This window comes from Drosophila miranda, chromosome XR, assembly GCF_003369915.1.
Source record: "Drosophila miranda strain MSH22 chromosome XR, D.miranda_PacBio2.1, whole genome shotgun sequence".
Lineage (NCBI taxonomy): Eukaryota > Metazoa > Arthropoda > Insecta > Diptera > Drosophilidae > Drosophila > Drosophila miranda.
This window is the reverse complement of record NC_046674.1, coordinates 6468381-6481746: the sequence shown is the minus strand read 5'-3', so window position 1 is coordinate 6481746 and position 13366 is coordinate 6468381. Positions and strand designations below refer to the sequence as shown.

General features: G+C 47.9%; 3 protein-coding genes across 3 annotated transcripts; 1 reads left to right on the top strand and 2 right to left on the bottom strand.

Moving 5' to 3' along the window:
• Positions 1–2073: 2073 nt before the first annotated feature.
• On the bottom strand, positions 2074–4422 carry LOC108151161. The gene is made up of 4 exons (XM_017279591.2): positions 4231–4422; positions 3995–4159; positions 3575–3938; positions 2074–3522 (listed from the first exon to the last, which is right to left on the bottom strand). Exons 1-4 carry the CDS (start codon positions 4360–4362, stop codon positions 2159–2161), a joined length of 2025 nt encoding a protein of 674 aa, XP_017135080.1. The 5' UTR covers positions 4363–4422; the 3' UTR covers positions 2074–2158.
• Positions 4423–4811: 389 nt separating this feature from the next.
• On the top strand, positions 4812–13331 carry LOC108151157 (E3 ubiquitin-protein ligase listerin). The gene is made up of 14 exons (XM_017279586.2): positions 4812–4920; positions 4983–5776; positions 5836–6015; positions 6076–7108; positions 7179–8486; positions 8543–8775; positions 8842–9025; positions 9094–9369; positions 9979–10413; positions 10490–10601; positions 12056–12267; positions 12550–12741; positions 12809–12976; positions 13042–13331. Exons 1-14 carry the CDS (start codon positions 4873–4875, stop codon positions 13099–13101), a joined length of 5235 nt encoding a protein of 1744 aa, XP_017135075.1. The 5' UTR covers positions 4812–4872; the 3' UTR covers positions 13102–13331.
• On the bottom strand, positions 10420–12056 carry LOC108151168. The gene is made up of 2 exons (XM_017279597.2): positions 11023–12056; positions 10420–10955 (listed from the first exon to the last, which is right to left on the bottom strand). The coding sequence occupies exons 1-2, from the start codon at positions 11876–11878 to the stop codon at positions 10621–10623; spliced, it is 1191 nt and encodes a 396-aa protein (XP_017135086.1). The 5' UTR covers positions 11879–12056; the 3' UTR covers positions 10420–10620.
• Positions 13332–13366: the final 35 nt, after the last annotated feature.

Genomic DNA, 13366 nt, shown 5'->3' with positions numbered 1-13366 from the left:
GTCACTCGTTTCAGCTTACAGGCAGCTGCAATCCGTCCAGGGCTGGAATATTGCCACAGAAATCACAGGTGATTTCGTAAGCAGTGATTTTGTTGTGAGGGGAATGCTTCCTCTAAGCGCTCTTGATAGAAAAGTGATGCATATGTACTTCCTATAACCTCCATCTATAAAATCATATCCATCATACCCATAGAAATGTTTCATTATTTTACTCCTATCGATATTGATTTCTTTTGGATCGAACTCTGATATTAAACGATCTTTGTTCGTATGATGGAGAAAGTATCATATTCTTATAGGAATTGCTCTTTGTTTGAGTATCTATCCATATAAATGTTGGCTTAAATATATATTTTTAAGTACAGATATATCCGATGCATTGTTCAGATATATGAGAGGCTATGATTTCCCAGTGATTTTCCACATCTTAGACCTTCAGAAAGAAACCCAGCAACAATCCCGAACCGCATGCTTTTACGGGCCGGCCCGGGTACCGTACCGTCCCGTCCCTGGGCCCTGATGATCATGACGCTGCCAAATGTGCCTGGATGGAGGAAGGTGGTGCCCGTGCCTGTGCCCAGTGCCCAGCATGGGGGTAGCGTGTCGTTGGAGTAGTTGGCGTACCCGTACCCCATCTCTTAACGTTTGTTTGCAACAAGTAACGCGCATCTGTATCTGTCGCTGCCGCTGTCGCTGTCTCTGTTGGTCTGGTGTATCCGTGTATCTGCGGCACTGTGTTTGCTCTGGCAAAGAGTTGCTTGCTTTTACCTGCCCGCTTGTGCGGCTCTGGTGGTGGCTGTAGCTCTGGCTGCGGCTGCGGCTACCTGCGCACAGGTAGGCGTATGCATGTATATATCTGTATCTACTAGTATATCCTTTGCTTCGCCTCCGCCATGGATGCAGCAGCAGCCAAGCGGTCAACAGAGGCAGCGCAGCATCAGCAGCAAACCTTCATTATTGTATGTATGTTCCCTATGCTCGTATGTATTACATAGGGAACCTTTTATATAAGGGCCAACAGATTGTGATTGTGTCGCTTGGTATGACTTGGCAACTTGCTCTCGGACCGGCCATGGACATGGGTTGGGGTTGGGGCTGGGGCTGGGGCTGGCGTAGGGTACTTGGTCTTGGTCATGGGGCAGCTAGGCGTCTGTGCTCTTCTGCCTTTTGCTTAATGGTTTTAGGAAATCGAAAATTAAATAATTTATCTCGATTTTATGACGTTACAAGCAGGTTTTTCTCCCCACTCTCCCCTCCTCCACCAATTCCTTCAAGCTCCCCTTTGAGCACGCGATAAATCTCCAGCTTACAATCAAAAGAAATAGAGAGAACACAAGACGCACAATAAGATGCTTTTAAGTCGCATGTAATTTGAATGGACGCGGCCGCGATTCTAATGCCATAAAGAGATGCTTGCCCAGAACCACTACCAAATTCATGCTCAGAACCAGAAGCAGTACCTCAGACCTATCCCCAGACTGAGTCAAAGCCCACGCTCTAATCAAAACACCCAAATTGAATCAGTCGTAGAGAGGGGGCTATTTTTAAAAGCGTCGACTCAACTCATTCGTTATATTTCTCCTCTTTTTTTCTTTTTATTTGGCTGGTCATCGCTCTCAAGTGGTTCGCGTCGAGTCGAGATTGATTCGAGAAAGGCGCAGAGAAAGTGGTAAAGAGGCTGCAGCTAGTACCTGGAGCTGGATGGACTTGAGCCAAGTGGTTTTGTCATTGTGCTGCTGCTGCTGCTGGTCAAATGGGGGCCAAGGAGTGATGGCCAATGGACGGTCGGTCGGTCGCATGTGCTCGCATCGTTAGCGATTGATGGAAAAGTTTTCGTATTAATCTGCGGATGGCAGATGGTACAGTTTTATAATGGAAGATACTTGTAAGCAGATAGTTTTGTGGTCAGTTAATGTCGTTTTCAGGGACCACAAATGAAGGTAATGGTAAATAGCACAACCAGGCTTAAATCTACATCAAATCGCAGTCGTTAAGACCTCTCTGGGACTCCGATTGGGACTACACATTTTCCTTCTCTTCCGACACAAATCTTGATTAAATTCCAGTTGATCGTATTTCTTGTCAATTCTACATTTATTTAGCTTATGCACTAAGAAACAACGTTAGGGGAGAACCATGATGCATCTCTGCCTGCGTCCTAGTATAAGACAACCTCCTCGACGCCGTACCAGGCAGTGGAATACATGGACTGCGTCTCGCGCCTCTCCACAATCTTTGTGAGGAGCGGTAGAAGCGCCGCCATATCGCATAAGCTGTCCCGGTAGAAGGAGAGGAGATCCGACCATTTGGTTAGGATATCCAGCACCTGTTCATCTTTTGAGATGGTCAGAACGGTAAAGTGGGATGTGAGGAGTGAGCCAAACCATTGTAAGGCTTGGGATTCTGTTTGGACCAGCGAGGCCTCTCGATTGGGTCGCTCCTCTAGTTGGGCGGTGGGCTCACTGGCCAGAAGATAAAGGTGATTCAGCAGATGCTGGACATGTGTGATCTGCAGACGCTCCTGCAGATGCGGCTCAATGGCGCTCGGGTCGAAGTTGCAGGCCAGCACTGCATTGAGGAGCTGGTCATTGCTGGTCTGATCTGTTTCCATGGGCTCTCCCTTCGAGTGGCCATTGATCCTAGTGGGATTTGGTGTGTTATCCAGAGCGTAGCGCAAGGACCAGACCAGCATTTTCTCCGATATATTGCTGTAACGTCTCAGGCACATTAGGACATGCTCTGCATTGTTGGTCTTGATGAACAAGGTCAACATCTTCTCTATAATCTCCTCCTCGCCGGCTCCGCTCCGCTCCAGCTGCCGCACCAAGGCCTGCACCGCCGTGTTCTTTGGCCCCTCATCGAAATAGTTTGTCATCAAGGTAACGCTCACACCGTCCAGACCATTTTCGCAGTTCAATAGCTCGCCATGGACATGCTGCTTGATGAGCTCGCTCATCTCCTGCTCGAACAACTGCGGAGGATCGTAGGCCACGTGTCTGCCATCAGCTAGCGACATTTCCACTGGAGGCACCTGCTTAAGATGGGCCTTTATTTTACCATAGCTTTGTTGGTGCTTCTTGTTTCCAGCAAACTTAATGACCGATTCTAGAGCGTCTTCCTCGTTGATGTGGTCCAGCTCAATTGTGTGCAATTGCGTCTCGTTTGACTGGGAGCCCAGCATGTCCACGAGTATTTCACTGCTCATGCGGTACCGAACGGCAGCTATGTTTTGGCCCATGGCCAGGAGGATGTGCTCATCGCGTGCCCACAAGCGGGAGAAGTCCAGATACATCTTGAAGTACTGCTTGGCATTGACCACCTTGAACTGGGTGTTGTAGACCAGGAGCGAGGCACCCTCCTGGCCATAGTTGGCGCCATAGATGGCCGCAAAGTTGCGCGAGACGCCGTGCACCGACAGCTTCTTTTCTACGTTCAGATCAGCCAGCACGGACACGTATTGACCGGGGGATCTTTCTGAAGTGCGTTCGGCGAGATTGAGCATGAAGATGCGCTTGTCGGACCCTGGGAATGTTCGGCTTAAAACAGATTCCTAAATGTATAATGTACTACTCACAAATGGTCAGCATTTGCGGAGCAGTATCGCCTTCAACAACTGCATAGCCGCTAAGCCTCACCGCCTCCCTTTCAATGGTGTATTCCCGCCTGTTGGAGGTGGCCAGTGAAAGGCGGATGAGTTGAAGTACGCCCGTGGCTTTGGTTTCTTCGAAATATGTGAGCACCTGTTGGCCCTGCGGCATTGTGTACACAGTGGGCTTGCTCAGGGTCTTGCTGGCAGCCAGGGCCAGCTGCTCGGCCGTATCCTCTTTCTGATCCTTGCGCGAACCCAGGGCCTGGGAGAGGGTTTGGCAGACACCATCGCTATAGAGGACCAGGGCCTCTTGCTCTGTTTCCACCAAATGGGAAATGCTTTTTTGGAACTGTAAACGTATAAAATGTGTTGTATATATGATTGGATGGACTTGTTCCCAAATACCTTTAGCTTCTTGCACTTGGAGACGTCGGCAGTGTCCACATCCCAAATGCGGATCGAATGATTTCCAAAAACTCCGACATAGTGCTGGCTGCTAGCATCGTATATCACCTTAGCCGACAGTTTCTCCGGCAATGACCAGCTCAACAACTGCTTTTGTGTGCTTATCTGCAAGGATAACCATGTCAATTCCAATAAAATCAATTTCTTTGGTTTGAATTTTGATTATCGATACTTACGTTTAGGACTACCACCACATTGCGTGCCAGGGTGGTTACCACGTTGCCCTTTTCTCTATCTGCGGCCAGGCCCAGGAACTCCTTGGGGTCCGGTATGGGGAAGAGATTATAATAGGATAGAAATTTGGACATAATTGAAAATTGAAAACAACTGCAACACGTGCGGCTAAATAGAAGAAGAACTATCGGCGGCACAGCTGATCGCGCAACAGTGTTGTGAAATCAGCCGTTTTCACGCCAAATATGAGACAAGAGGGCTGCAGAAAATAAAAATTTTTAGATTTCATTAACATGTGAATTTGCTTTCTGGATAATATGAATAGGTTTGTTTTGTGTTTGTCCATTTTAAGTCTATATATAAAAACTTTTCAACTAGATTCTTACCATTCCAGAGTACGAATTTATCGGCTTTCTGCTGATGCACTGCGTCCAAATCGGTTGAAAACCTAAACTGAGCAGTATATTGCTCTCGCTCACACTGTATGCTGCTCTCATGAGGTTTTTATATCTGGCTTTACTGATTTACCGCCAAACGAGCATAATTTATCGGCCAAAAGATTTGTGCAGCACTGGCGTGCCACGTGTTATCGAACATAAACATAACAAAGCTATTTTCACAACACTGTTCTAATAAATTTTGCAATGGGTGGAAAGACCAAACAAGCGCCGCGCACCAAAAACAATGCCAAAGTAAGACGCAGTATTAATATATAATATCAAAAATATAACATGCCTCACCTCTCCGACGATAGCCATCGAGCAGCAGTCGGACGGCCGAGCTGCTTGGCAGCAACACACCCATATTCGTGGGTTTCTCGGCGCAGGCTGATGGCGGAGGTCTGGTGCCCTTCGCTCCGGGCTTCGCCAATGCAGAGCAAATGCCAGATAGCTTCGATGCCAATATTAGCCCACAGACCCAAATTATATTACGCAAACTGTCCAAAAAGGATCCCATGACCAAGAAGAAGGCTTTGCAGGAGATTCAGGAATTCATTGAGGTGTCGGACCTCGACACCCTAAAGAACATTCTGCCGCTGTGGCCGAAATACTACCACAATCTGGCCAGCGACCCGGAGCACAATGTGCGGGAGCTCTGCCAGACGGTGCTGCAGCTGCTCATGTCAAAGTGCAAGCGAGCCATGGCTCCGTATCTGAAGCTGTTGGTGCCCGTATGGGTGGCCAGTCGATTTGACACCTATGCCCCGGCGGCCAGCATTGCCAGCCAATCATTCCGCGACACCTTTGCCGGCAACGCCAATCGCACCAAGGAGGTGTGCCTGCATTGTCAAACGGAGATCCTGGAGTATGCCACACGCAACCTAACCTTCCACACGCCAGCCACTCTATCGCTGGGGAAGAACCTTACCCCCGAGGAGGCGGAACAAAAGTACCAGCGCGTTATGATCTGCAGCCTGAAACTTCTCTCCTTCTTTATGGAGCAAACTGCACTCACAGAGGATCTCAGCCAAGTAAAGGAGGGTTTCGCCTCTCTGGTGGCTCATCAGAAGTTCTGGAGCTATGCGAAGCACAAGGTTCCCCCTATCAAGTATGTAAATCATTTTTATGTTAATTGTAAGTCATCAAAAACCATTCAAAATCCTCTAGAGCGGCCTGGTTTGAATGTATCTATCATGTGCTGCAGTCGGTGGCCCTTTTGGACGTGATTACTCCTCAAAAGACGCAAGTGATTACACTGAGCTTTCAGTTTATAGACGAAGCCGATCCAGTTGTGGCTCCCCACATCTGGGGATGCGTCTTGCTGCTGCAAAGCAACTATGAAGATTGGTAAGATAGTACCTTTCAATCGATTCCAACAGAGTCTAATCCGTTTCGACTGCTCTTCAGGTATGTGCCGCTGAACATTCGCAAGGCTCTGCTGCCCAAGCTGTCGTCTCTGCTGCGCAATGCCTTCAATCGCAATGCCCAGGCCATCTGCCCGAATCTGCTACCCTTTCTGTCCAAGATTACACCAGGCAGTCTCCAGGATGTGGATATCTACGAGTTTTATCAGCGCTTCTTCGACGACATGAAGCTGGCCATCACAGAGAAGTTTGATCCACCGCTGTCCAAATCTGATTGCACTGCTATCCACAATTCGTACTTCGAGTGCCTGCGCTTCCTTCTTCAGCAGATCAACAACAGCAAAGAGCGTGATGCGAAGGTGGACGAATTCGTGTGTGGGCTGCTTCAAAGAAATCTGCTGGAGCCCATTGGATGGCTGCTGAAGAGCGAGAGTGCGCATGTGAAGAACTTTTTCCAGCATAGCTCTGCCCTGGTCGCCTTCTGGGATCGCCAGATCAACAACGGCCTGGACCATGGTGCTTTGTATGCCAAATTGCTGAACCAGTTCTGGACACGCATCTTTGAGCTGGTCACCCAAGACTTGGCTGCCGAGCAGGTGGAGGAGCAGCTGCTTTCCCATGTCTTGCTTCTGGTGCAGGACCTGCATATGGCCAATCCCAGCCTGGAGTCGCCGAGCGTCAAGTTTGCGGTAGAGGATGGTGAAAAGATTCCAAAGGAGTCGCCATCCACGCCAGTTAAAAGAGCCCAAGAGTCGGCGGCGTTCATACAGAAAGAGCTCAAGCAATTGGTTGTGAAGCTAGTGAGGATTTGCCTGGACAAGGCCAGTGCCATCGGTGACTCTTCCTCGCGTTACGTCGAACAAGTTCGCACCCTCACCAAAATGTTCTCCGATGCCCAGTTCTACAAGAGCCTCACAGACTTGACAGAACTAAGCGAGACTTTGGATAAATTTGTGGCCCTGCTTGGACACTTGAACGACGAGGCCAGCGAGTCTGTGGTGGAGATCGTGTTCGAGATTCTGCCACTGCTGTCGGCGGAACAGCGCTTTGAGTACATTGAAAAGACTCTCTTGAAGGTGGGAAGCAACAACGAAGCAAATTGACAAGTTAATTAACAATTAAATGTACTCCCATCTGTACTTCTAGCTTCCACAACATCGCGTGCAGAACCTGCTACTCCATCGCCTGCTCTCATATCCGCTGTGCACGGAACCTGCTGTGCGGCAAATGCTCAGCAGTCCGGAAACGTGTGCTGTCATTGCACGCATCGCAGAAGAAGTTGTCGTGGACAACAATCGGGAGAAGCTTAATCTGCTACACAAATGCTTCTTCCAAACGGACTCGGGCGATATTCTCATTAATGCTGCGACTGTGGATAAAATACTGCTGGCCATGTGCGGGCCACTGGAGCAGCCGTTGACCAATGATATGGTGGAAGTCTGCGGCAGCTTTATTGCTCAGATTATGCCAGTGATTTGTGGCAATGACAACTCCTCGCTAGATGTGCGTCAGCAGATCTTCCTGAAGCTGTACAAGTTCAGCTTGGAGCATCGTCCGGAAGATTATCTATCGGAGGACACGCTGTGGGAGATTACCACTTGCTGGCAGGATGCTCTGTCCAGCAAGGATATTCAGATCGACGACGGCATGCTGAAAAGTTGTGCAAAAATCGTTGAAGATCTGGCCAACGCCAGCGAACTGAAGGCCGACAACCTGGACGGCATGGCCGAGGCAATGGCCAAGTTTGTGATCTGCTCTACCGAGAATATAGAGGATGAAGATAAGCGTTTGGCCCACGTGGATGAAACCATTCTGGCTCTGCTCACTTCTCCCTTGACTAGCTCGGAAAAGGTTATAAAATTCGAGAACCATTGTGTGTTTCTGGAGGCCCTGGAAGGATCTGTCAGTGCAGGCGTTGCCTTCGAAAGTTCCGCCATGGAGAAGGAGGAAATTGTGCCCCTACTGCAGCGAACCACGATAAACTTCTCCACACTGTACAAGCTCGTGTATCAATTCCCTCCACCTCAAGTTACAGACGAGGCCGACGACGAACTCACCGAGGACTACTGTGATCCCAATGCCGATGTTCTCAAGAAATGGAGCGAGTTCTTGATATCAGAGCTCCTGCAGTGCATTCGAGTGGCAGGAGCTGCCGAGAGTTGGATGGAGGTTTCAGAACTGGAGTCCTCGGCCGAGGAGCTGGTGCTGTTTCTGTCGGAGAAGGTCCACAGCTTTATGGGGAACAGCAGCGAATTGGTTGGCATAGTCAAGCAGCAGCTGGAGCTGGCAGCAGCGCAGCAATCGAGTGTGATTGATTGTCGTCTCTTGGGCTATCTGACTTTCTGTCCGCAGTACGCGGCCTTCGAGGAAAGTGCCACCATTCTGCTTCACGAGGATCTGGCTGAGCTGCTGGTAACCCAGGGAGCCCTTAAAGCATACGTGATGTCACTTCAGGTGAGAAAATTGAATTAAACCAAGGGGAAGTCCATAAAAAAAACACTTTATTGCAGTATCTGTTGCCCAAGCTCTCCCAGAAGGCCATTGGTCTGAGCTCGGCTATAATGCGGACGGAACCAGAGAACTTATGGGTGAAGGCAGCCGTGTTTCACTGCCTGCTTTTGAACAATTTCGAGGGTGAGGTGAATGAGCAAACGGATCGGAATATTATTTCGTCAGCAGTTCAGTTCATGACCAGCGTTGGAGAGAAGCAGGCCAACCAAAAGGATCTGCTCCATTACAATGTGTAAGTGGAGATTTAAACTCTGCTTAGTTTTAATCTTCTAATGCACATAATCCGTCTATCTTCCAGGGAATTACTCAAGCAGCCCTACGAATCTGTTCTGAACACTGTGGAGTTTATAAAACTCCTCACACAGGTACTGAATCGTTTTCCCTACGAGCTGAGCATCAGGAACTGGGATGCCATACGCATTGGCCTCAGCTCTTGGGTGTTGACTGTCTCAAAATCCATGGCACATTACAATGATCCAAAGGTGCGTTTACTGGTATCTTTTTGTTGAATTTAGATTCATTTTGGCAAATTTGTATCCCTGTTTTGCAGACTTCCTTATTCATTGTGGCCGTTTATCAATTGTTTGCCGCCCTGATTAGCTTTATACGCACTGAGAAGCAAAAGAGCTCCACGGAAGTTCTCAAGAATATGGTAGACGAATGGGATTCGGTGTTCGCTAAGGAAGTAAATGTGGTGCTCTTCAAGTCGTATTATCATCTAACGCATGAGACGAATGTGGAGAGCGGTATTCAGACGTGCTACAAGGCGTTGCTGGAACGTTTAACTCCCACTCTGGAGCTTCTGGATTACGGTTTCGTTTATGCGGTATAAAGAAAATAATGTTTTTTGTATACCCGGTACTCGAAGAGTTAATGGATATATTAGTTTTGTGGTGAATGCGGATGTGTGTAACACCCAGAAAGAAGCGTTTCCAACCGCATAAAGTATACATATATGGTCTTGATCAGCATCAATAGTCTGTCTCAGAGACTACAAGAGCTAAAGCAACCAAATTTTGTGTGCAGACTCCTGTTTTATCACACCAAATCCAGATTGAATGACCATATCCATGAGATTGCCGAATCTGGTCCAGATCGGATCATTATACTAATAGCAGAAGATCAAATCATTCTCTCTATCTCTCACACACTCTTCCTCGTGGAGTGTTTGCCTCTGGGCGGTGGGGAGCGAGATACAACGTCCGGTGTTGGTGTGAGAAATGAAACAGAGAGGGACAGATATAGCGGAATAAAAAGCGGGAAGAATTGAACCAGATCATTCTAATTCTAGTAAAATAATTCATTTGGTGAAACTAGGATAGACGAAGTGCAGTAATTAGAACATTAGAACATGTATATACTGAATGAGTACCGGGTATAAAACGTTCCCGCTCGTTTATAATGTACTTCTACAGTACCCTTTTTCTCCTTTCAGTTTTGCAAGGCCAATAGTAAAATCACCCTGGACCATCTGTGCAATTTCCTCTTCAAGCAGCTCCACAATTCACAATTCACGGTGCGCCTCAGTGCCGTAAATGGAATTAAGCAGCTAACCCAGCACTTTGTGGCCGATGACATTGAATTGAATGAGCGGGAAAGCGAGAGCCTGGATGCCTCTTCGACGATCTCCAAGTGGCACTTTCTCAATCGCTTCGAGGACTACCTGACCCGCTACGAGGTCCTGACCAGGAAATATGTTGAGGAGTTCAGCTTCAAGTTGACGGAACTGGATCATCTGGAGCCCATTGACAGACACGATGCCCTCAGCTACTTGTTCCTGTGGGATTGCATTATCAATGCCTGTGCCAAGTCCCCAGTGGCATTGCGTGCAGTCTACACCAATTGGCTGAACGATAACCGACACGAAGAGGTTGGATACACTTTAATATTTATTGATACTATTGATTTTGCGAGTAACACGTAATTTTTGGGTCTGTACACTATAGAATTTTCTGCACTTTCTCTTCCGTGCGATGCCAGTGGACTTACTAAAGAATCATGGCGCCAAGGTCCACAGCAACGGTGTCTTCAAGGAGCTGACTTGGTCTCAACTGAAGGGTAAGCTACGCTGAACTGATTAATCGGCTCTTGTCAGAGAATTGTCATAGGCGGTATCGGCTGCTGTGAGTACGTCAGTCAAATAGTCCTCGTTGCCATAGTCCTCAAAGTCGTAGCCAATATGGCCGGTGTCGTGTGTCATCTCTTCCTGTTGTTCGGACAGCGAAATGTAGTCCGACACAGGCACAAACTGTTCCGGATCTGCGTCGGCCATCATCTTTCGCTCGACGGGGATCTGTTGTGGGGCCATGTAAATGTTCAAGTTAGAGATGAACTTGTTGACCCAAACGGTTAAGTTGTTGGCCAATATCTTCTGATATTCGCGCAGGTTACTGGTTGTGTAGAACTCTTGGTCTGCATGGAACGAATATATATAGTGGTATTTGAATTTTCTAACCGGTTTAAATATTCTATAACTCACCAGTAAACTCTCTTATCTTGTCCAGTATCACAGCACAGAGTGGTGAGTTTTCATCAACGAAAAACTGATCGTTGAGTAGAAATGCCTTCATCTCCTCGAACAACACGCATACGATCTTCGACATCTGGTTGCGTTGACGCACGACGATTCGCTGCTTCAGGCTCTTGCAGCGTCGGCGATGCAGTTGCTTGGATGTTCGCTGTTGTCGCATCTCCTCCTCCAAGTACTCCAGGGCCCTTTCCATGGTCATCACCTCGATGGGCGGCTTGGGCTTCATCTGGTTCTGCAGGGCGGTCAATTGGCGGGACTCGAGAACATTCTTGTAGATCCTGATCGTGTCCTTGACACGGACCGGCAGGGGATCGGCCAGGCGTTCAATGCGGGCCGTGCACGTAGGCATGTAGTACTTTTTGGTGTAGTAAATCGGCTGCTTAAGTAGCTGCGGTGAGAGCGGGTCCTTCTTGGGTGTGGCCAAAAAACAGATGTGCTCCTCGCGCGACAGCACATCGCGGTCGATGATGATCTGGCCTGTGTGCTGGCAGGGTCCGTAACAGGGATGGTATCGAGGACAGACGCAGATGAACTTGTACAATGCTTGTTGCTCGATTGTGGGAAACTTGACCAGACGCTTGATGCGCTTGGCACGGCTCTCGCGCACATGGACCATGGCCAGGCGAGCATTTAGTTCGTCGGCCACTGTGGGACCCTCGGGATCCTTGGGCTTCTGGGCTTCCTCTGGCTGATGCATGCAAGCCAGCTTCATGAAATTTAGCGCCTCCGCGACGGTCTGCTTTTCGCTCTCCAGCTTGACGCCGCGCGGTGGCAGCTCCTTGAAATTGATAGGCTTTTTTGACATTTTTCCGAACAAAAAAAACAAAACAAAAAAAAAAAAAAATATTGACAGGAAATTATGTGTGCTATGTTTTACGGTTTTCTATGAACTGACGGAACGAATGACTGGTGTGTGCTTTTTCTTTGCCGAAATCCAGCTCTGGCATGTCTTGACTTCTTCTTTGTTTCTCACTCCCAACAGATCGCCAACTTCCCCTGGAGCGCTATGTGTGCCACCTGTACACCGAAGTGCTGCGCAAACTTCCGGCCGTCGTGCGAAAATGGTGGAACACCTCCCAGTCCAGGCAGAAGAACTTTGTGGACAACCTCACCACCAACTATGTGAGCTCGCTGATCTGCAGCGAGGAGTTGAAGGCAATCGCCAATCGCAAGGAGAAGCACGAGAATATGCAGGTGTGGTTTGATACGATTCGATTGGATTTGTTGGGCTGTGATTAGTCGTTGTGGTGGTCTTACACCTCCTCGTCGGTACTCATGCGCAGCAAAAATGTCACAGCGATGCTGATCAACAGTAGAACGATTACAATGCTGCGAAAGATCTCTAGCGGAATCATCTTGGTTTACTTTTGTTGAGAAGAAATATTTTGTGTTTGTTTGTTGAATGCGCTAAATAGCAAAGATGTCTATGATCCCTAGCTCCTATTAACTAAATGTAAAAATTTAAAACGTTTGCAGGTGACAGTTCACGCGTCTACCCGTGAAGTGCTGGCCGTCTATGCTATTGATGAGGCGCGCATGGAATTGGTCATTACTCTGGCTCCCAATTATCCTCTCGGCGCCGTGAAGGTTGAGTGCGGCAAGCAGATTGGTGGGCGAGCCTCCTCGCGCAATGTGGGCATGCAATTGACCATCTTTCTGACACACCAGGTTGGTTTTGCGAGAAAAGTTTATATAGTTTATAGCACTTAGGCATCGTATTTGATATGCCCCGTAGAATGGTACCATCTATGATGGCCTCACCATGTGGAAGAACAATCTGGACAAGAAGTTTGAGGGCGTGGAGGAGTGCTATGTGTGCTATACCGTCATCCACCAGGACACTTGCCAGCTGCCGAAGCTCACGTGCAAAACCTGCAAGAAGAAGTTCCACGCCCCATGCTTGGTGAGCATAACCGAATCACGTTTCTCGCTCCGTTCTAAAGCAAAACATGTCTCCTTTTCTCACAGTACAAATGGTTCACCACCAGCAGCAAGTCCACATGCCCCATTTGTCGCAACGTCTTCTAGATGGAACATATATGTACATATATGTGTATATATCGTATATGTATATATAAATAAACATCAGCTGAAACAAAAGGCACAACCCAAACCATTAGGCAATAATTTCAGGATTCCCTTAAAGTGTAAATCAGAAATAATTATAGTATGTTTATGTCCTTAGCGAAGGGATTGAATATTTAAATTTGTAAATAATTCACAAATTAAAGGTTCTTATTAAATTATCAGTTAAAAGTTAATACTGGTACATTTTATCTCAGTAACAAGTGCA